Here is a 22,771-nt window from a genome sequence, read left to right as displayed (position 1 = left end):
ATATACTTTATTTTATTTTGTGAATAATTAAACTAGTTCATATAAAATCGTACCGGCTTGTATATATCATATATTATTGTTATCAGCGGAGGACGTGTTTATCATGTTGGCGAATAGTATATCAAACCCACCAGAAGCAGATTCAAATTTGCAAAAACATGTGATATATGATCCCAAATGTTGGCAACCTCAAAGCAATAATAGCCACAAAATGAGTGGGAACAGATAATAAGATGGTGATGTATCGTAAGGTCAAAGCAAAGTGACGAAAAAACATCGTTTTCTCTATTTAATTACAAAACTTGGATTTTTGCGTTGAGTCCAAGCAACGTGGGGTTGGACTAGAAGTAGTTTTCAATTCAACTATAAAACCAAAGTTTATAAAGCTCTAGATAATAGAATCGTCGGTAGCCCATTTTCCCAGTTCCCAGAAGGCACTAGTGGTAGTAATTCCTCATCTATTGGTGAATTCTACGTCAAAGTTCAAAGTTAATTCTTTTTGCATGCAGAGCTTATATCAGATGGAAATTTGTTTTTCTTCTTTTCCTCATCATTTATTTACTTAAATCCTAAGCTTCATGTTATATATATTTCCATCCTTTGTGTGACTCTCAGGAGGAGACACACTCCATCTATATTCTGATGTTATGTGAGATTTTCATTTTCATCATCATCGTTTCATATCAGAAAAGTTTCTTCTTACCGTACTTTGTACTTGACAATGACATTGTTGGTGAAACCTTTGGCATTCAACAATTCTTTTAATTCTGTTTTATCTCACTTTTGTTTTCACACTTTATACATCAACTGCGCTTCTCTCTCTCTTGCTGCTTGTATTAGCCTTCTTTCAGAGTAATTTTTTCTATGTAACTTTCTTGACTGTTATCTGCTATGGAAACTGTAATGAAGTTATCGCATTGCTGAATAAATATCTCAAACTATTTTCTTAATTAACATTACATAATACTGCTGTTTCAGTGATTATAGTCAATCATCTCGTTTTTACTGAATGGATAGCCCATTAAAATTTGTAACTTTTTTGTTATTCTAGTTATTCTAATGGGTTGCTCACTTGATCCAGAAATGTTTAACCTGTATCTCTGATCCAATTCTATATCCAAGTTCTCTAAAACATGGCTGAGGAGAAAACTTTGAATGGAAGCATGATCATGAATACAGAGCAGGCTACCATACGAGCCAGCTACTCCTCAATCGTTGATTCCAAAAGAGAGCCAGAAAACATTAGAAATGAGCAAGACACAAGCAAGAGGATTGATAATAGCAGAAATTCAGTGCCATATTACAAACTCTTTTCATTCGCTGACTCCGTGGATTACGTGCTAATGTTTGCTGGCACAGCTGGAGCTATTGCAAATGGGATGTCCATGCCACTCATGACACTTATTTTTGGAAGTTTAGTTAATTCTTTTGGAGGCTATGGTAGCAACAAAGAAGTGGTTCGTGAAGTTTCCAAGGTATGATGCTATACTAAATACAGTAATTGTTAATAGAGCTTAGCTCCAAAGGGAACATGGAAATTATAGATTACTCTTTGAATCCTGTTGTATCCAAGAGCACCAAAATTTTGAGTTCCAATTTTCAGGCTTTCAGCAATTACTTTTATTTGGCTTTCAGCAATTACTTTTATTTGGGTTCTCTGCCATCTTCAGTTCATTCACTCAAAAGTAGTGCCCCTTCCATCAATAAATTTTAACATTGAACAAGCATTGTGTTATCTATGTTATTCTGTCTAATCTTAGTAGCTGGGTTTATTTATTAACAGTTTGACGAATGATATCATCAAGTAGCTTTGAACTTTGTATACTTGGCTCTAGGGACTTCTGTTGCTTCATTTTTACGTGAGTAAAACAGGTTCCTTGCAAATGAAATTTACAATATACAAATGTATGTAGTTCGTATATGTATGTATGCTGGCATATATGGCTCAAGGAATAGTATACCTATGAGAAATTTAGAAATCCATGTTTGCTATATTGCAGAGGTGGCTTGTTGGATGGTCACTGGCGAAAGACAGGCTGCAAGAATAAGAAATCTTTACTTGAAAACGATATTGAGACAAGAAGTTGGCTTCTTTGATAAGGAAATTAACAGCGGAGAAATTGTTGAGAGGATGTCAGGTGATACTGTGCTTATTCAAGATGCAATGGGTGAGAAGGTATATATGATGTGCAGCATACAAACTTCATTAGTAGCAGTTTGCTAAAACATGACAAGTTGAAAATCCATGTCTGCTATTCTTCAATTTTCATGTTTCAGGTGGGAAAGTGCCTTCAATTAGTAGCAACATTGTTAGGAGGCTTCATTATAGCATTTGCCAAAGGACGGCTTCTCACCCTTGTTATGCTCTCTTCAATTCTTGTTCTTGGAATCTCTGGTGCAATCATTGGTCTATCTATGACGAAGCTGGCTGCCCGTGGACAAGATGCTTATTCAGCAGCTGCAACCGTGGTAGAGCAAACCACTAGTTCAATTAGAACAGTATGTATACTTGGCTTAAGTTCTCCCAAGTTTTCACTCTTTCAACGTTTCAGTTACATCCATGGTGAATGCTCCCCAAACAGGTTGCATCATTCTTAGGGGAGAAACGGGCAATAGATAACTACAAGAAGTCAATAACAACGGCTTACAAAGCTGGTGTGCAATCGGGCTTGATATCTGGGTTGGGTGTTGGTTTTATTATGCTTATTTTGTTTGGGAGTTATGCTTTGGCTGTATGGTATGGTGGCAAAATGATAACTGAGGAAGGATATACTCCTCGAGATGTTCTTAATATAATGTTTGCTGTGTTGACTGGCTCATTGTAAGTAGTTACACTTCAGCTTCATATTTCCATTATTTTTGTTGGTTTATTAACTTTTAATCCATTTTGTGGTCAACTACAGTTTTAGAGCTTTCCGTGTTTGTATGTGGTTTTCAAGAAAGCAAAATCCAGATTCAATTCTGATTTCCTATCACTAGCAACCAAAACTATGAAGTAATTTGAAAAAACTTTCAGCTGTCTTGGTCAGGCATCTCCATGTATGAGTGCATTTGCTGCTGGACAGGCTGCAGCATTTAAGATGTTTGAGACTATAAACAGGAAGCCGGAGATAGATGCTTATGACAATAACGGGAAACAATTGGATGACATTCGTGGAGACATAGAACTAAGAGACGTTCACTTTAGTTATCCTTCAAGACCAGATGAACAAAGTTTTAGTGGTTTTTCTCTTTCAATTCCTAGTGGTACTACTGCTGCTTTGGTTGGAGAGAGTGGAAGTGGAAAATCTACAGTGATCGGTTTGATTGAGAGATTCTATGACCCTCAGGCTGGTGAAGTCCTTATAGATGGCATCAATCTCAAAGAGTTCCAGCTGAAATGGATCAGACAGAAAATAAGCCTTGTGAGTCAAGAACCTGTGCTGTTTTCTTCTAGCATTAGAGACAATATTGCCTACGGGAAGGATGGTGCAACTGCTGAGCAAATAAGGGATGCTGTTGAGCTTGCCAATGCTGCTAAATTTATAGATAAGCTTCCCCAGGTGAATACTTCTAACAACTTTTCTGGCTTTTGGTAATTCCTTCATTTCATATTCGATATGTGTGGTCAATGCATTTATGCATTTAGGGACTAGACACAACGGTTGGTGAACATGGAATGCAACTATCTGGGGGCCAGAAGCAGAGAGTTGCCATAGCTAGAGCAATTATAAAAGACCCGAGAATTCTACTATTAGATGAAGCCACAAGTGCACTTGATGCAGAATCTGAGAGAGTTGTACAAGAGGCACTGGATAGAGTTATGATCAACCGAACTACTGTCATTGTAGCCCACCGGTTAAGCACAATAAGGAATGCTGATACAATTGCTGTCATACATGAAGGAAAAATTATTGAGAAAGGTGAAATTCTTAGCTTGTTGCTACTTTCCTTCTTTAGTCTTTGAATTGTACTCAAGAGTTGTCCAACCTTACTTTGAATGATTATTGCGACTTCCAAGTTCTAGTTTTGGTTTACTCACACACTCTCTTACTTTCTCATGCTCATCACAAAATTCCATCCAAAACTAGTGTATGAAATATCAATTTTAATTTCTCATTTTGTCAATTTGTGCAATAAACCAGATTTCCATGTCGTATCTGTATTCCAATTATAGCTCTTCGTTGACCTTCTGTTATTCTATGGACATAAAACAACATAAGTTTTCTTTTGTTTTCAATTATATAGGACCACACTCAGAACTAGTTAAGGATATTGATGGAGCATATAGCCAGCTTATACAATTGCAAGAAATTAACAGTGTGTCAGACCAAGGTTCTTTCATTGATCAAGAGGGACTTATTGTGCACTCGGAAAGGAATTCAAGCAAGAGGTTGTCTTTATCACGATCTATAAGCCGGGAATCATCTGGACTTGGGAACAGCAGTCGTCACTCATTTTCAATGTCATTTGCCGTCCCCACTGCTATCAATGCCCTTGAAACACCAGCTGTAGAACCCACTACTTTGGCCTCATCACCACCAAAAGTAGCTCAGGAAGTGTCACTTCACCGCCTAGCACTTCTTAATAAGCCAGAGATCCCAATTTTACTTTTAGGCTCTATATTTGCAGCATTATCTGGGATGGTATTTCCAGCTTATGGGGTAGTTCTCTCCAAAGTAGTAAAAACTTACTTTGAGCCTGTGGATAAACTTCAAAAGGATTCAAACCTTTGGGCGCTAACCTTTGTTGGCCTTGGTGTTGTATCTTTACTCGTAGATCCATCAAAGTCATTCCTTTTTGGTGTGGCAGGATGTAGGCTAATAAGACGAATTCGATCAATGTGCTTTGAGAAAGTAGTTTATATGGAAGTAAGTTGGTTTGATGAAGCTGAGAACTCTAGTGGAGCAATTGGTGCAAGGCTTTCTTCTGATACCGCTTCTGTTCGGCGTCTGGTGGGAGATGCTCTTGCCTTACTAGTTCAGAATATTTCAACTGCAGTTGCTGGCTTGGTTGTTGCATTTTCAGCAAGTTGGCAAGTGACACTCATAATTCTTCTTATGCTACCTCTACAAGGACTAAATGGATACGCTCAAGTCAAGTTCATGACAGGATTTAGCGCAGATGCAAAGGTTCATTCCATAGCCCAAATTTTGCAAAAAAGTAAAAATAAAAACAACATTCACTTCTAAGCAGCCAATTAAAATGATGAGAGAAATAAATCACCATTTGAAAATTGAATGGAATTGTTCAAAGTGTCCAAATATTTTATTTAGATAACTCATTTGTTTTATTCATTAATGAAACTGTAATTGGCTGCAGAAAATGTATGAGGCGGCAAGTCAAGTAGCGAATGAAGCAGCAGGGAGTATCAGAACTGTGGCATCTTTTTGTGCTGAAGAGAAGGTGATGGAATTGTACGAGAAGAAATGTGAAGGACCTATGAAGAAAGGGATAAGTCAAGGTGTAATAAGTGGGATAGGTTTTGGGCTATCTTTTTTCTTGCTTTACTCTGTATATGCATGCAGTTTCTATGCTGGAGCTCGACTTGTTGCAGATGGCAAGACCCAGTTTTCCAATGTTTTCCAAGTAAGTTCATCTTCTGCCTTGTTTCACATATTGAACAAATTTTGGTTAGCTATATTCTTCCTTGATTTCTCCATTGTGCTAAGATTTCAATTTCTTGGATTTCAGGTTTTCTTTGCGCTCACTATGATGGCAATTGCAATTTCTCAGTCAAGCTCCATGGTTCCTGATACAAGTAAAACAAAGAGCGCTGTTGCTTCTATATTTGCAATTCTTGACAGGAAATCGAAAATAGACTCGAGCGATGACTTGGGAACTACAATTGAAATAGTAAAGGGAGAGATTGAATTTCACCTTGTGAATTTCAAGTATCCCACTAGACCTGATGTGCAAATATTCAAGGATCTTAGCTTAGCCATTCATGCTGGCAAGGTAATTGGAATCCTTGGATCATCCCTTTGGTTTGCACAAACCTGGGTGTTTGAACTTTTTGTTTTTTGACATTCTAGAACTGGAAACTTACAAGTTAAAACTATGTTAATCAGACAGTTGCTCTTGTTGGAGAAAGTGGGAGTGGAAAATCAACAGTGATATCGCTGCTGCAAAGATTTTATGACCCGGATTCAGGTCACATTACGCTGGATGGAGTCGAGATCAAAAAGCTGCAACTGAAGTGGTTGAGACAGCAGATGGGACTGGTGAGCCAAGAGCCTGTGTTATTCAATGACGCCATCCGAGCCAACATTGCATATGGAAAGGAAGGAGGTGCAACAGAAGCTGAAATCATAGCAGCAGCAGAATTGGCAAACGCACACAAGTTCATCAGCAGTTTACAGCAGGTCCAACACTATCATTGATCTTTTCTATCGAACAACTCACTCATATTTCTCCTTTCTTCCTAATCATCTTCGCATATAACATGTTATTTTGGAAAATTTTATATAGGGGTATGATACAGTAGTAGGAGAGAGGGGGGGTCCAATTATCTGGTGGACAGAAGCAAAGGGTGGCCATTGCAAGAGCCATAGTGAAGGCACCAAAAATACTACTCCTAGATGAAGCTACCAGCGCTCTTGATGCAGAATCTGAGAGAATTGTTCAAAACGCATTGGACCGAGTTATGATGAACAGGACAACGATTGTAGTGGCACATCGGCTGTCAACAATCAAGGGTGCAGATTTAATTGCAGTGGTGAAGAACGGAGTGATTGCAGAGAAGGGAAATCATGATACTTTAATCAGTATAAAGGATGGAATCTATGCTTCTTTGGCGGCTTTACATACAACTGCCTCAGCTTAGGAAATGTTCTTTCTCCATGGATAAATATGCTGCACAAGACAAGATTGATCCTTCCATTTTTTTTAATTTTTTTTTTAACTTTTAAATGGACATGATTTTCTTCTAATTATATAACTTGTAAGAAAATTAATAATGCAGAAGTTGAAATAAGTTGAGAAATGTGATGGTCTCTACTCTCTAGGGGATCTTGTTCAATTAGAACTTTTGCTAAGGCTGATATACATGGATGATATTAAATATTTAATAAATAATCATGAAAGAAACACATTTTTCATGTGAATAACATACTTTTCTAAAAGTTAATAGAAAAAAAAAATTCCACGGAAGAAAAAAACAGAAAAATAAATAAAAAATAATTGGTATAAGTGAAGATAGAATCATAGTTATCACTAAAGTTATAAGATTTAAGAACTTACTAGAGTAATATAACATTCTATAAGCGAGACATGATAATATTAAATGAACAAAGTGGCTTTTTTTCTTTTCCCCTTTTTTTATTTTTTTATTTTTTATTTTTATAACACTTGCTAACACAGTGGCTAGAAGTTTTTTCATGCATTAGAGAAACGAACAATTATTTTCACATATTTGAAAGATGAGAGCTCTCTAAATTACTAAAACTGAATAAAGTAAATGAAGATGGAAACATATCCTATATTGGCATCAAAATAAAATGGCGAAAACGGAGGGGATTTGAGGCACATTTTCTTTTTTTTAGGATAGAAATTATTGTATTTTATTTGTCTAGAGGAAGGATAAGACATGATATACACATTTAACATATATAGGAGAAATATATTTAACATATACTATTTTTTTTATTGGTAAGAAGGCAAATAAAAATTTGATTGGATTCAATGCCACAGATGTTATTTATTTATGCTAATATAGAAGATGCAGAAAATATTAAAGGATTGAAACAAATGGAACATCGATAATTTTCATATTGAAAGCCTTAAGAGTTGAAACTAAATTGCTCTACTTTACCTCGTCAAGTCTGATTACTACTCGACAAATAACCTTGTGTTGGAAATTACCCAAAAAAAAAAAAAAAAGAGAAAAAACAACCTTGTATTGGAATGCACATAATAGACAGCGTTCAAACAAGTGCTGCTCAGTCTTAGAGGCCAAAATTAGCTATTTCTAAGGTTTCAATACTTTCAGTAACAGGAAAACAGAACTTGAGCCTAAATATCTGTCCCAAAACTATTTCTCCAAGTTTCATTGTCAACAATTCTGTTAAAAGTTCACTAGTCCATTGACATTTTGACATTTTTTCTGCCCAATTTCCTTTGTTATAATCCTATATATCAAATATGCCCCCTTTTGTCTACCTCAATCTTACTCTTTATTGTTTGCTCTGATGTGGCAATGAAAATTTTCAATTGCTTTATTATATTCAACAACTTCTAGCAGGTCATATATAAAAGCAAATATCAAAGGGGGTTCATTAAACATTTGATTTTTGCCTATAAAATAGTATTGCTTTTGTTGCCGTATAACTCATAGCCATGGCCAATCTCAGCTGTCACATATTTCATCATCTTCAGACACTTCTGGGCTGGGGTTTTGTAATTCTGTTCAAAACTGAAAAAGAAACAATAATCAATATTTAACATTCTTATCCATAATGCAAATTTATTAATCCAAACTTATGAAGATGAAAAGAATTGACAAAGGACCACTTCTTATATATGTTTGGCATGCCAAGTAAAAAAGACTGAAGAATTAAGTTCCTTGACCCTTTTAAATAACAAATTAAACAGGATTGTGAATAACTCATTACAACCAAAAAAAAAAAAAAAAAGGAGAAGAAGAAGAAGAAGATAGTTTTGCAATTGATCTTCTTTTCTCTGGATTTTGTGTGAGCTTGCAAAACAAGTAAGTTGGCTTGGCTTGTATTAAATAGCAATTGATCTTCTTTTCTCTGGATTTTGTGTGAGCTTGCAAAACAAGTAAGTTGGCTTGGCTTGTATTAACTTCTTTCTTTTTTTTTTTTTCATTAGTTCAAGAGTAGTTAACAAACATATTAATTTGCCGTTGATTGAGACTGCCCTTGCCATCTGCCTACCCCTGATCTGACCCACTACCTGTCACAAACCTCAATAATGCATTTCAAAATCCTTTTTTCTTTTTTCTTTTTTTTTTTTTTGGCTTTATATTTTCTTTCAAGGTGCAAAACCATTGCTTCCTGCTTTATTTGACACTTTTTTGTACAATCAAAGGCTCAAAAGCCCATAAAGATGATTCCCTAGAAGCAAAGGGGGACAAATCAAATAAGAACTAGAATTTTGTATTCTAGCACTAAAATCCAGCCCCACAACCAATATTTATAAACTGTATTTGGATTTATTTTAAGAATCCCTCCACAAGATTTGCTTTTGTTATTATTGGAAAATTGAGTATATTTTACTCTTTAGACCATTATTCTGGATTAATACTAATGGAGTAACATTAAAGTTCTATATGGAACTTCTCATAATTTCCAAATTCCCAATAGTTGGGTAGTTCCATGATATGATACATATATACATTAATTCTTCAACAATATTCACTAACACCACACGGTGACAAATTTATTAAACAAAATTCTTATGATATATTTTTCCAATCATTGAGGAAATCGATTTTTTTTTTTTCCTATTCTTCTTTGTAAATTTTAGAGACTTGGGATCCAATAAGGATATACATGGTTGTATATATATATAGTCTTATACTTATTGCTTCTTCTCCACCATGTTTTCCATGAGCTAGAATAATTGAACAGATCCTAGCTAAATTGCTAACCACTACAAATTCAAAAAGAAGCAGTAACCAAGGGGGGGGGGGGGGGGGGGGGGGAACATTTAAAAAAAAAAAAACCTTAGAAAAAAAAAGGTAACCAATATTTCTGTCTCACCTGGTTGGCTTTTTGTTCATCAAAAGTAATAGCCTATAAAAGGTGTATATATATATATATATAAAACATAGGCATGACTGGGCCAAGACTTAAGCTGAGTTAAGGATGTTGTGATTATTACTTGTTTAACAAAGTTGAATTGAAACTCATTATGTAAAATATAAAGGATGTCGATGTATGCCTCAAACTTTAAGCAACAATTAATTTTTGTAGGCGCTAACCGAAAGAATTAGTAGATAGGAGAAGTAGACAAGTAAAAGGTTGTCAAACTCCTCTCATTATATAAAAGCCTTATAATAAACACGTGGATTTGGGAGTTTGGAGAAAGTGTAAATTAGAAAAAGTAGTCATCAATTATAATGAAAGATGGCATCAAATCATACATCACTTTCAAAGCAACAAATGACACTTCATGTGATATGAAGTTGCAACTAATTCCAACACAAAACTCTTCAAGCTAATTTGATTATATAAATTAATCTAATCGCTATATATAAAATATCATATACGTGTTTTGCTTCAAAGGGAAACACCCCGTATTCTAGGCTTTCCTTTCCCACTTCTTTAAATCAAGCTAGCTAGTAGTTGATTGGTCATTCATTATACGTAACGCACAACAACTAAAACCCATTATTACAAAGAGAATTTGACTATCAACATTTTTTAAGGTGATAATTCTTTCCTCTCTTCTCCCTCTATTCTATATATGCTGCTTGCTCTCTGAATTTTTCTTCTATAACCAAACACTGACAGATTGATAAGGGGAGAGAGAGAGAGAGAGATTTGGTTATTATGCATCTGGAGGAGCTAGATGGAGATATATTATATAATTATATAGTCTATAGCTAAAGAAATTAACAAGGTCGCTCAATTTCTTTGAGGTACTTTAATTTTTTTTTTTCTTTGGATCTTCAGATTGAAAATTTTATGTTATTGGTAGAATCAATGCAAGGTACAGTCTTAGAGAAAGTCTTTATATTTCTACGAACACTAGCCTTTAATTTGGATTTGCACTTACTTATTTATGGTTAATTTCTGAAATTACATAACTGTTTGTAAACCCAAAAAAAAAATGGACCCCGAATATATATTGTAATTACTATTCACCACAATGATCAGAAAAAGGACAAATATATGAATTAACACCAACATGTGATCCAATGAATGACATATTGGTGAGAGATTCCTTAATTATGTGGCACGAAAACAGAGCTTCTATATATCCACATTTATATGCGGTTGATTTATATGGAAATCACAGAGATTCACTATGACCAATATATCAGTAGAGTCATGGATAATACTCACTTTCACATGCTTGTAATTTTGGAAACTTGCGAAGTGTCAGATACCATGTTATATATATATATATATATATATATATATATATATATATATATATTGTAATATGTTTACTTGGAGTTGGAGTTTTACTTGGAGTTGGAGTTTCACGGGTTCATAATTATGTACTGCTTTCTGTGTATATCAGCTCGGCTGCTAAGCCTCTGAAGTTACAAACAGAGCATGCAATTGCAAGACCACCGACGTGGCATGGGCCACTGGGGTCAGTTTAAGAAATTATCAAAACTATGACAGCTCTTTCAGTCCTTCAATTCCATGGGAGAGATAAAGTAGCAGTATAACCAAACAGGGTTTGGATTTCTTGTTACAATAGAAGCAAAAGCATCATCAACACATTTTCAGACCGTCAGGTAAGGTATGGTTGCATATGACTAGTACATTTGTGTCTTTTTATGCACATACATATACACGCACACACCCCTTCATCATATTATATATATGTTTTATATCAAGTTTTATATATGGTGGGTTTGGATTTTGGATCATCTATATATATAAATATATATTATATTAGTATTACTAATATATATATAAATAGGGCCTGTGGAACTTGCCAGTAATCTCTATGGGTTTGAGCATTAAAAGCAACCGACTGTTGACGCAAACATACACCATAACCCGCGAGAATTCTTACCTTTTGCCTTGCTATAAAATCATCATTTCTTTTTTATCCTCTGAGCAATTGAAAAGTTGCAAATTTTAGGTACGAAGTACAAAGAATGTGTTACAAAAATACCGCCCCCATCAAACTTTGAGGAATTGGGACCATTTTAGTTCCTAAAGTTATTCCCTTCTATTTCCCTTTTCTAAGGGCTCTTTCTTTTTTTCTCAATTTTTTCCCTTATTTGCACTGTCAAACTCTACGTCTCTAAAAGGTTGGTGGTACCTATTTTAAGGATTTTTTTAAAAAAATTTCTTGGTGGAAAATTAAGGATTTAGTATTGGATTATGTATATTTGACAATTAAATAACTCCGCAAATTATTGAAATTTAAAAAAAATATATATATATATATATATATTTATATGTAGTTCCTTTGTATATATCATTCATGAATAATATAGTGGGATGTAATCATTAAGTTTTCTTTGTCAACATCAATCTGGAATGTGAATTGATCAAAAAAAGAAAAAAAGAAATCTAGAATGTGAAGTGAATTATAATAATACAAGCTAAGTCCCAAAGCTAAGTACCTCAATATTTTTATAAAAAATAATCTTTAGTGTCTGTTTCAGAAGCATTGAAGAGCTATCCTTGTTTCCTTTTCCTTATTTCTTCCTTTCACTCTTTTTCATTCGTAATCCAACGACAATTAGGATATTATTACCATATATAATAATTCTTGTCTATTTTCTTTTTTCGTAAACAATTATGAGTGTGCGTATATATGCATTATGTATAGGTGGAAACCATTACAGCCAGTAAGCGTAACAAATACTTCATGAATTTCTAAAAGCTTTGAGGGACAACAAAATATTTATTAGGCTATGATAATGTTTACAAGAAGACAATCAGCAAGTCATGCTTATAATAGTTTCATTAAGATGGTCACATTCACCAACCCCATGTTTTTTTTTAAATTTTTTTTTTGAATAATAAAAAAGGCTATTGAAGTTTCTTAGTCATGACTGTCGACTCAATGTGACGTGTAACCAAACATGCCATAGTGGAGCAATTTGAGCTTGAAAGACAACTTGAACGATATATGAATCATTCACCAAAAAAAGAGTGATATATGGATCATAATCTCTCAATTTTCGACTTGGTAATGATTATACCTATCTCTCAGTAGATAGAATATGCTTCTTTTTTTTTTTTTTTTTTGGGTGAATCAGTAGATAGAATATGTTACTTGTTGTATATGTATCAACAAATATTTTCTTAAAATAAATATTGCCGTCCAAATACAAAAAAAATAAAATAAAACAAGAGTTCCATTGCTGGTGGTCAATTTGCAATCATAAAGTTTGAGCACATTAAATGCCTGCTTGTCAGTATCCATCTCTGATCACTATTTCTCTTTCTGTATCTCATGGCTATTATAATAGCCACCTGACTATGACGACAAAACGACATTTTTATTTTTGGATATATCATATATATATATATATAGTTGTATAGAATGTTGCTAAAAACATGTCCAGCAACACACATTTAAGTGCAGAATTGATTTTCACTTGTTAAATGCAATGGGGGGGTGGGGGGAAAGAAATAAAAGAAAAAAACCTGAGAAGAAAGAAAAGCGCAAAAATCCTGCTTTGGGGAGAGGTTTTTTAAAGATTAAATTAATGATAACTTGTTAAATCATCCTTTACGCACAGCACAGGGTCATTATCAAGAAATAACGTCAGGAAATAATAAAGGGTGTCTTTCTTTTTCATGAATAATTGGGCCGTTCCTTTCTTTCTTTCATTCTTTCAAGATTAAATATTTGTGGTAATTGAAATGAAGCTGTAGGAATAGGAATTAGGATATATGTACGGAATTCTATACGTGGCACTACTGATATAAATTAAATGGCTAAGCAAGGAAGAGGCCCATAACAAATACACTAAAAAAAGTTAAAAACCACACTGAACCGAACCTCAAAATCATTTTCTAGTCTTTTTTTTTTTTTTTTTTGAGTGTCCAAAGACTGAAAATAGGTATTTCCTTAAACTAAAATTTAAAAACAAAAAGAATAATATATAATAATATAAATAGACAACACAGATGCGTACTTTGTACTATGTTGTCCGTTTGGGGTTGCTTTGCTAATTGCTTTACCTGTTATCAATAGATTGATAGAAGGCAAAGATTTTGTAAGCTTGTTTTGGTTATGTGTGCAAGAATTTTGAAAGGAAGAAGTTGAATAAAAAGAAAAAGAAAAAAAAAGCTCTTATAGTGGGGTTATTGTGGCAGTGTGAAGAAGAGCAAGTTAAAGTTGTATGGGGGCTTGAAAGTGGAGACTTTCGGATGCAACAAACAAGAGACATGTCGCAGCAGGCAACCACTCCATCTCGCTTAAAAGCATCGTCTTCAAAACTCAAGGACTCGCCAACTCCACCAAAACCATCAAATTCAAGAGCAAAATCGTTATTATCCGCAGATGTGAACCACAACCATAATTCCATTAAGGTTCGGAGGCCACTCGGAGGGAGCAAGCAGCCCAAATCTGCAGAGCAATCAGAAGAAGCACCTTTGCCTCCTTCGGGATCTCAAAAGGGTGGTGGTCTTGGTCGTCGGGAACTTGAGGAATCTAAAGCTGTTGTGAGGCGGCATCCAGTTGCTGTGGAGCAATTTGCTCGGCCACGTCGCCACCAACGGTCAGCGTCTGTGATGGATCCCACCACTCCTAAGAAAATTGAGCATGACCCCCCTTCACAATTACATCGCATCAGCAACAAGAAGAAGAGCAATTCGGAGCAGGAGTTGCAGGAGAAGCTTGAGATGAGCCAGAGTTTTATTCGGAATTTGGAGTCTGAAATGCTCAGCTTGAAGGCAGAGTTGGACAAAGCTCGAGCCTTCAATTTGGAGCTTCAATCGCACAACGATAAGCTCACTCGGGATCTTGCCGCTGCTGAAGCAAAGGTACAAGCTCTTAGCAGCCGTGACCCGGTAAGGACTTGAATTTTTATCAAATTATAATTTTGCCTTTTTGATCAGCAAGTTTGTGCTGTCTTTTTTTTGGATGTTAAAATTTTTTTTTTTTAAAAAAAAATGTTAGTTTTGGACAAGGGAAAAAAAAAGGAGAAATGAGAAAAAGAAGCTGTCTTTTTGAGAAATTTGGTTCTGATTGTCTTAGCTTATTCCCTGTTTCAATGACTAATGTTTAGAGAGGCAACCAGAAACTTATTTCCTGTTTCAATGATAATGTAGAGGGAATCAATTGGAGACGACCAGACTCCTAAATTTAAAGACATTCAGAAACTCATTGCCAATAGACTAGACCGCTCCGTAGTTAAACATGAGGCAATCAATGGAGCAAACAATATCAAAAGGCCCTCCCCTTCCCTGCCACCATCACCACCACCACCACCACCAACACCACCACCAGCAGGTGATAGAAGTTCCAAAGACACTAACTTAGACAGGAAGGACCAAGCCTTACCATCTCGTCTGCCGCCTCTTCCCCCACCACCCCCGCCTCCACTGCAGTCCTCAGCTAGACCAACTACCAACCTCAAGGCTCCTACACTTGTACAATTCTATCACTCATTGACGAAGCAAGAGGGAAACAAAGATTCCACAGGATCAAGAAACCATTATCATAAGCCAGCTGCTGTTAGTGCACATAATAGCATAGTTGGAGAAATCCAAAATCGCTCTGCTCATTTGTTAGCTGTAAGGGTCTGATATTCCCCACATTGAATTGTGTCATATGTTTCTTCATAATGTGTCTTGAAGTTTAAAACTATCATCATTTGATAATCTTGGCCAGATCAAATCTGACATTGAAACCAAAGGACAGTTCATCCATGGCCTCATTGAGAAGGTGCTGGCTGCAGCTTATACGGATATAGAAGACGTTGTTAAATTTGTAGATTGGCTTGATGGGGAACTCTCATTATTGGTACCTTTCTCTCCCCTATTCTCTCCGTTCATTTTGATTTTTTTTCCTTTGGAAATCAAAAAAGTAAAGGCATATCTCCTTTAAGCTATATTGTTGGACCATCAAAACAGTAAAAGTCTTGGCTTTTACTTGCAATTCTGACAATAAGACTTGTTATTAGTTAGAGGACAGATAATCAACCTATAACAAATTGAATCTTAATTTTTTTGTGGTCCTTAGGCTTTTTCCGACTCACAACCTATTTGAAGTGATAGGATCTCACCATAATTCTGCTTTCCCCTGTATATATGTTATTATCATTCAGGTTGCTGGCATATTAATTCACATACATTTTCTAAAAAAATTTAAAGCAACATGATGCCCGGTGAAGGTTTTCTCTTGCAATAAAAAGGGGTCTTGTCCTCCTGTTGAAGGGAGGAACAGGAGGAGAAGACAGCCATCTTGTCACTCTTTTCTCCCTCTACAAAGGATTTCTTGCAATTGGATTCAATTTGAGTTTTACTTTAGGTGAAATATTTTCCTATTTTTAGTTGGATTACCTGAGTAATTTATTATCTCAATCCAATCTACTGATAATCTAAGGTTACTTGCACAGGAAGGCTGTACTATCTTGTTTCAGTTAAGCTACATAAGTCTAAAATTTATTCACATTCAGAGAAAATATATCAGTAGCTGGATTAACATTGAAGAATTAATGGTCAATGTTTATAAAAGATGAGGCATGCATTTTGGTAGATTGGGTGATTGCATAGTATATTGTTTTTGCCCATAATTAAGTTTTTTTTATCTTATATTTACTTTTGTATCTTTCACAGGCAGATGAACGGGCTGTTTTAAAGCATTTTAAGTGGCCTGAGCGGAAAGCTGATGCCTTGCGAGAGGCGGCCATTGAATATCGTGAGCTTAAGTTGTTGGAAAAAGAGATTTCTTCCTTCAAGGATGACATGGACATTCCATGTGCAGCTGCCTTGAAGAAGATGGGCAGCTTACTTGACAAGTAAGACCAATGCTTTATTTGTTTGATGAACTTATAAGCATGTCATGATTCTTTGCTTGGAGCTTTATGCTTTGCCTCTTTCAATAATTCCTTATGCAAGGTCGGAGCGAAGCATACAGAGGTTGATTAAACTGAGAAACTCAGTTCTGTGTTCTTATCAAGAATGCAGAATTCCAACTGAATGGATGCTTGATTCAGGAATTGTGAGTGAGGTATGCACTTTTAACTAGCACTTGAACTTATAATGGAAGCTCTAGAAATTTGTTAATTTAGTTGTGATTTATATATTCTTTTCTTTACAAAATGAAATGTTTCACATCTGTTTGTATAGTTTTCAAGTAAGAGTCTATTGTAAGAGATGTGTATTGAAAAATTATTTGTACAGATAAAGCAGGCTTCCATGAATCTGGCCAAAATGTACATGAAGAGAGTGACATTAGAGATTGAATCCATTCAGAATTCAGACAGAGAATACAGTCAAGAATCTCTTCTGCTGCAAGGAGTAAAATTTGCATATAGAGCTCACCAGGTAAAAATCAAACATTCGACAAACCAAAAACTGTTCGTTCTTTTAAAGCTCTTTCATAAAGATGAGTATTGTGTATAAATCCACAAGAGTTTGTATGCTCTCTGCATGCCATGGAAACCCTTTGACATTCAATTTTCTGGCATGCATAATGCAGTTTGCTGGAGGTCTCGATTCAGAAACATTATGCGCCTTTGAAGAGATAAGACAACGGTTTCCTGGACAATTGGGAGGCTCCCGGGAGTTACTGGCTGGCATACCATCCTCATAACAATAACAAGTTCCCATAGAGCATCTTCTAACAACAACCAACTGCAAGCACAAATTTGGAGAATGTTGGCTTTGAAAGAGATCAAGGTCAAGCAATTTTGCTACCTGGCAAATGCTTCTTGAAAAAGGGAAGAAGATGGATATAGTGGCTAATCTTTTGGTGAACTACTAGCATGCCCTAAATGTCCAAAGCTCTTAGTTCTAAAATGTTCACTTATTGATAAATCGTCTGTATTTCCAGTTTCCATTTTGCAGGGAGAACAATGTTTTGTTATGTAATTATATTTGTACACTTTTTTTTTTTTTTTTTTTTTTTTGGTCTGTAACAATATATATCCTTATTTGTAATGTAGCTAATCCATCTAATATACAGGAGATCCTTCCTTCTTTTTATTTTTTTTATTTTTTTTATTTTTGGGGGTGGTGGTGTGGGAGCCGTGGTGAAGTAGAGGAGGAGACAGAAAATTAGAGTAGTAAATACGATTAAAATTTAGAAATTAGAATTTAGAAGAATTGCGGGAGATGGTAATGGTTTATTGGAAAGGATTTGGGCTTGGGCCTAATGCAAGTGAGTGAGCGAGGACTGGAGACCCAACCCATAAAAGAAAGAGCGATGATGTGGAAGAACACAACAAAGAGTCAGAAAATAGGTTGCTGATTTGGAATCCGACATGGCACCACTTACCGTAGATCTAAGCCGTCCAATTACATCGGACGGTGGATATCGACAGAATTCGTATGTCGTGGGGGTGGAAAAAGCGTGGCAACGGAAAACGGTCACGAGCCTTGAGGTTGTCTGCAAAGAGCAGAGTCCACGTAGGATCAAGTCATTGAACTCCAACCGAAGCCGCCCACGTGGCAAAACAGTTTAATAATTCCTTGGCCCTTCCTAATTCCGAACTTGCCCGGAAAGTATGATAAACAATAATCCTCTTTTCTCAAGTGAAAGACAGAGGGGGACACACCCATCGATTAATTCGTCAGCAATTTGTTTCCGCTCCGCGCAAACAAAACGCGGTTGAAGTCTTGGCGTCGAAATCTGCAGAGCGATGGAAGTTTCAGGTGTTGTTTCCCGGCAGGTTCCGTCCTTCTCCGGCGCTGGAATTGATACCCACCAACCTTCTATGCCATTTTCCGGCGTATCGGTCGCTCCCCGCTCTCGGCCTTTCGGCGAGCTTAGGCTTCTGGGTCATGGGAATTCTGGAGTTTCTTTCCGACCACCTAAGAGGTTTCCCACCGCCCTGGATTCTGGGTTTTCCGATAACGCCCACATTCAGTATTATGTCGGTCCCATCTGTGGTGAGAAGACGAAGAAGAAGGAGAAGAAGAAGGATAAGGTTTTAGTTTTGGGAGCGCTGCCGACCAAGAAGAAGTTGAAATTGCTAAGGGGGTTTGCGAACAGCTTGTCCAAGCTTTCTGAGTTGGGTTTTGGTTTGGATGATCTTCAGGAGGGTTTAGCCGCAGATATTGGAAACAAGCTGACTCCGGTATGAACTATTCTTCCCATTTGGAAATTGTTTTCCTAAATTTCTTCATTTATTTTGCGTATTTATAAACTTCTCTGCTTCGACATTCAATTGGATTCTATGCTTTCAAGCCTTCTGATTTCATCTTCATCTTTTAGTAGTTACTGGATTTATGGGTTCGTATCATGTTGAAGTTTAGAACTTTGCCTAGTATTTCAGTGCTTGAATTTTGATCTTCTTTCTCTTTAATTGAATCTCTTGATAATTTAAACCGACTTGTCATATGTGTGATGAGCTCGTTTTTCCTGTTCTGTTAATATGAAATTGCTGGTTATGAGGAAAAGAGGAAAAGGCCTGTGTTCTTGTCTATGTCTTAAATTTTGGACTATGACGTTATGAAAAATGAAATTGCTGGTTTTATGCTTGTTTTTCCTCTTTTGTTATTATGAAATTGCTGGTTACGAGGAAAGAGCAAAAGGCTTGTGTTCATGTGTATGTTTTAAATTTTGGATTATGACGTTATGAAAAATAAAATTGCTGGTTTTATGCTTGTTTTTCCCGTTTTGTTATTATGAAATTGCTGGTTACGAGGAAAGAGCAAAAGGCTTGTGTTTTTGTCTATGTTTTAAATTTTGGACTATAATGTTATGGAAAACAAATGATTTATGCATGTGTAGCTATGTCTTTAAATCAGATTATCATAAATTTAGCTGTTGAAAGTTCTTGAAATTCATATTATTAAAATGTATGGTTTGCTCTGTGTTCAGGAAGCTTCAGATATATTGCTAAAACAACTTGAACAACTAAGAGAAGAGGAGAAGGAAATGAAGAGGAGCAGGAAAGAAGAGAAGGCCAAGCAAAAAGCTGAACGGATGCAAAACATGCTTGATCAAGAATCCTCATCGTCCGAATCCTCATCATCATCATCTGAATCAAGTGATAGTGAATGTGGGGAGGTAGTTGATATGAGCGGCCTGAGAACTGAAGCCCACATCCAACCAAAAGTAGATGACTTGCAGCCACTTTCTCAACAACTAGCAACATTGCCCCTCCCGAGCTTGGCCTCCACTTGCCAAGGGAATGCAACTGAGGAACATGGTTTATGCTGCACTAAAAGTAGCACCGATTATGGCCCTTGTAGCATTGGCCATGTTGATGGAAGTATCACACTTAGAGGAGTGTCCGCCACAAGGATTGAAGTCTGCATGGGTAACAAGTGCAAGAAATCAGGAGCTGCAGCATTGTTGGGAGAATTTGAGAGGGTGATGGGAGTGGAAGGTGCTGTTGTAGGGTGTAAATGCATGGGAAAATGCAGAGATGGTCCCAATGTGAGGGTTTTGAAGACTCAAAAGCAGATAGGAGTAGATGACTCTATTAAGACTGTAGCTAACCCTTTATGCATTGGGGTTCGGTTGGAAGATGTGGATGGTATTGTGGCTGGTTTATGTGGGGAAGAGAGGAAACATTTGAGTTTAGCTACGGCTTAGGCTCTTTGTCGATCCAATAAGGGGGCAAATATGGTGTCTTATGTCATGAAAGTCTTATGCTGTTGTTGGGATGTCCAAAAGTCCCCTTTTTTTTATTATTATTATTAGTTTTTTGTAACCGCTGAGTAGTTTATAAGTAATGTAAATAGAATAGTTTATAGCAATTATATTATTCATTTCTGTGTCTTGCTTTTTGGTTCATTCTAAATGTGAGGGTTTTGAAGACTCAAAAGCAGATAGGAGTAGATGACTCTATTAAGACTGTAGCTAACCCTTTATGCATTGGGGTTCGGTTGGAAGATGTGGATGGTATTGTGGCTGGTTTATGTGGGGAAGAGAGGAAACATTTGAGTTTAGCTACGGCTTAGGCTCTTTGTCGATCCAATAAGGGGGCAAATATGGTGTCTTATGTCATGAAAGTCTTATGCTGTTGTTGGGATGTCCAAAAGTCCCCTTTTTTTTATTATTATTATTAGTTTTTTGTAACCGCTGAGTAGTTTATAAGTAATGTAAATAGAATAGTTTATAGCAATTATATTATTCATTTCTGTGTCTTGCTTTTTGGTTCATTCTAAATGTGAGGGTTTTGAAGACTCAAAAGCAGATAGGAGTAGATGACTCTATTAAGACTGTAGCTAACCCTTTATGCATTGGGGTTCGGTTGGAAGATGTGGATGGTATTGTGGCTGGTTTATGTGGGGAAGAGAGGAAACATTTGAGTTTAGCTACGGCTTAGGCTCTTTGTCGATCCAATAAGGGGGCAAATATGGTGTCTTATGTCATGAAAGTCTTATGCTGTTGTTGGGATGTCCAAAAGTCCCCTTTTTTTTATTATTATTATTAGTTTTTTGTAACCGCTGAGTAGTTTATAAGTAATGTAAATAGAATAGTTTATAGCAATTATATTATTCATTTCTGTGTCTTGCTTTTTGGTTCATTCTAAATGTGAGGGTTTTGAAGACTCAAAAGCAGATAGGAGTAGATGACTCTATTAAGACTGTAGCTAACCCTTTATGCATTGGGGTTCGGTTGGAAGATGTGGATGGTATTGTGGCTGGTTTATGTGGGGAAGAGAGGAAACATTTGAGTTTAGCTACGGCTTAGGCTCTTTGTCGATCCAATAAGGGGGCAAATATGGTGTCTTATGTCATGAAAGTCTTATGCTGTTGTTGGGATGTCCAAAAGTCCCCTTTTTTTTATTATTATTATTAGTTTTTTGTAACCGCTGAGTAGTTTATAAGTAATGTAAATAGAATAGTTTATAGCAATTATATTATTCATTTCTGTGTCTTGCTTTTTGGTTCATTCTAAATGTGAGGGTTTTGAAGACTCAAAAGCAGATAGGAGTAGATGACTCTATTAAGACTGTAGCTAACCCTTTATGCATTGGGGTTCGGTTGGAAGATGTGGATGGTATTGTGGCTGGTTTATGTGGGGAAGAGAGGAAACATTTGAGTTTAGCTACGGCTTAGGCTCTTTGTCGATCCAATAAGGGGGCAAATATGGTGTCTTATGTCATGAAAGTCTTATGCTGTTGTTGGGATGTCCAAAAGTCCCCTTTTTTTTATTATTATTATTAGTTTTTTGTAACCGCTGAGTAGTTTATAAGTAATGTAAATAGAATAGTTTATAGCAATTATATTATTCATTTCTGTGTCTTGCTTTTTGGTTCATTCTAAATCCTAATGGTTTTCACTTTTCATGTTGGTATTTTTATATTTGGGATTATTGAGGGGGTAGGTGGCATCACCAGTCTTATTTCCAGGCTCCTCTTTGGACCGGGCTTGCCTTAAGAAGCTGATATTGTTGGGCAAATAAATGCAGCCTTTATTTTAATGGGGTCTGCAACCATGTGGGACACGTTGACTCATTTAACTTAAAATTAAAATACAATCCTCGCATCCGTCAAGTTAAGTTAAAAATTAATGGTTGAGTGCGTATGTATAAATACCCTCTCTACTCTGTCGACGTTATTTTAGCGTATGGGTCTAAATAACAATAGTAATGAAAGCGTATGGTGATTGAAGTGACCTTCCTCATGTAAATAGTAAACTAGAAGGGGATGGTCTTATAACAGTATCTAACTATTCAAATACACATTACCCACCCCGAAAAAAAGAAAAAAAAAAAAAACACACTATTCAATTACACATTGGCAATTTCAATACAAGGAAACATTTTCTCATAGCATGTAAACCCCATAGCTTTCCATCTTTATAATACCTACACATGTGGAAGCTTCATAGAGTATCCGTATTCCTAAAGAGTCATAGAGAGAAGTGCAGGTTTAATTGTTGCAAAGAATCCAGAGACGTGAAGGGCTTCATTTTATAAGACAAAACCCTCGGTTTTTGGAATGCTTGAGTAATTAAAGGGTGTGAAAACCATTGCATTGATTGAGGTTTAA

The 22,771-nt window shown here is 36.1% G+C and overlaps 3 protein-coding genes across 3 annotated transcripts; all 3 read left to right on the top strand.

Moving 5' to 3' along the window:
- The first annotated feature begins 413 nt into the window (after positions 1-413).
- Positions 414-7,019, top strand: LOC107433307 (ABC transporter B family member 11-like). Its single transcript, XM_060812505.1, is given in 14 exon segments — positions 414-488; positions 1,082-1,475; positions 1,784-1,859; positions 2,001-2,176; positions 2,278-2,499; positions 2,583-2,821; positions 3,017-3,542; positions 3,629-3,902; positions 4,228-5,111; positions 5,302-5,568; positions 5,674-5,937; positions 6,051-6,344; positions 6,451-6,477; positions 6,479-7,019. Coding segments are annotated over 13 exon segments (3,918 nt in total). The 5' UTR covers positions 414-488; positions 1,082-1,133; the 3' UTR covers positions 6,806-7,019.
- A 6,706-nt stretch (positions 7,020-13,725) lies between these two features.
- Positions 13,726-17,804, top strand: LOC107433312 (INCREASED PETAL GROWTH ANISOTROPY 1-like protein 1). Its single transcript, XM_016044588.4, has 7 exons — positions 13,726-14,663; positions 14,925-15,389; positions 15,487-15,618; positions 16,434-16,615; positions 16,716-16,827; positions 17,001-17,144; positions 17,299-17,804. Exons 1-7 carry the CDS (start codon positions 14,022-14,024, stop codon positions 17,410-17,412), a joined length of 1,791 nt encoding a protein of 596 aa, XP_015900074.2. The 5' UTR covers positions 13,726-14,021; the 3' UTR covers positions 17,413-17,804.
- Positions 17,805-18,301: 497 nt separating this feature from the next.
- On the top strand, positions 18,302-22,012 carry LOC107433314 (diacylglycerol O-acyltransferase 3). The gene is made up of 2 exons (XM_016044591.4): positions 18,302-18,898; positions 19,645-22,012. The coding sequence occupies exons 1-2, from the start codon at positions 18,461-18,463 to the stop codon at positions 20,362-20,364; spliced, it is 1,158 nt and encodes a 385-aa protein (XP_015900077.1). The 5' UTR covers positions 18,302-18,460; the 3' UTR covers positions 20,365-22,012.
- The last annotated feature ends 759 nt before the right edge of the window (positions 22,013-22,771 follow it).

The sequence above is a fragment of the Ziziphus jujuba genome, chromosome 11 (assembly GCF_031755915.1).
Source record: "Ziziphus jujuba cultivar Dongzao chromosome 11, ASM3175591v1".
In the NCBI taxonomy this organism is placed as follows: Eukaryota; Viridiplantae; Streptophyta; class Magnoliopsida; order Rosales; family Rhamnaceae; genus Ziziphus; species Ziziphus jujuba.
The sequence above is the reverse complement of the archived record's forward strand: the minus strand, read 5'-3'. Positions and strand labels throughout refer to the sequence as shown.

Excerpts from the sequence above, each read along its gene's own strand:
- LOC107433312 (XM_016044588.4), top strand. The coding sequence starts at position 14,022 with ATGCAACAAACAAGAGACATGTCGCAGCAGGCAACCACTCCATCTCGC. Across the intron at positions 15,619-16,433 it reads ATGGGGAACTCTCATTATTG|GCAGATGAACGGGCTGTTTT; the intron begins GTACCTTTCTCT and ends TATCTTTCACAG. Across the intron at positions 16,828-17,000 it reads ATTCAGGAATTGTGAGTGAG|ATAAAGCAGGCTTCCATGAA; the intron begins GTATGCACTTTT and ends TTATTTGTACAG.
- LOC107433314 (XM_016044591.4), top strand. The coding sequence starts at position 18,461 with ATGGAAGTTTCAGGTGTTGTTTCCCGGCAGGTTCCGTCCTTCTCCGGC. Across the intron at positions 18,899-19,644 it reads TTGGAAACAAGCTGACTCCG|GAAGCTTCAGATATATTGCT; the intron begins GTATGAACTATT and ends CTCTGTGTTCAG.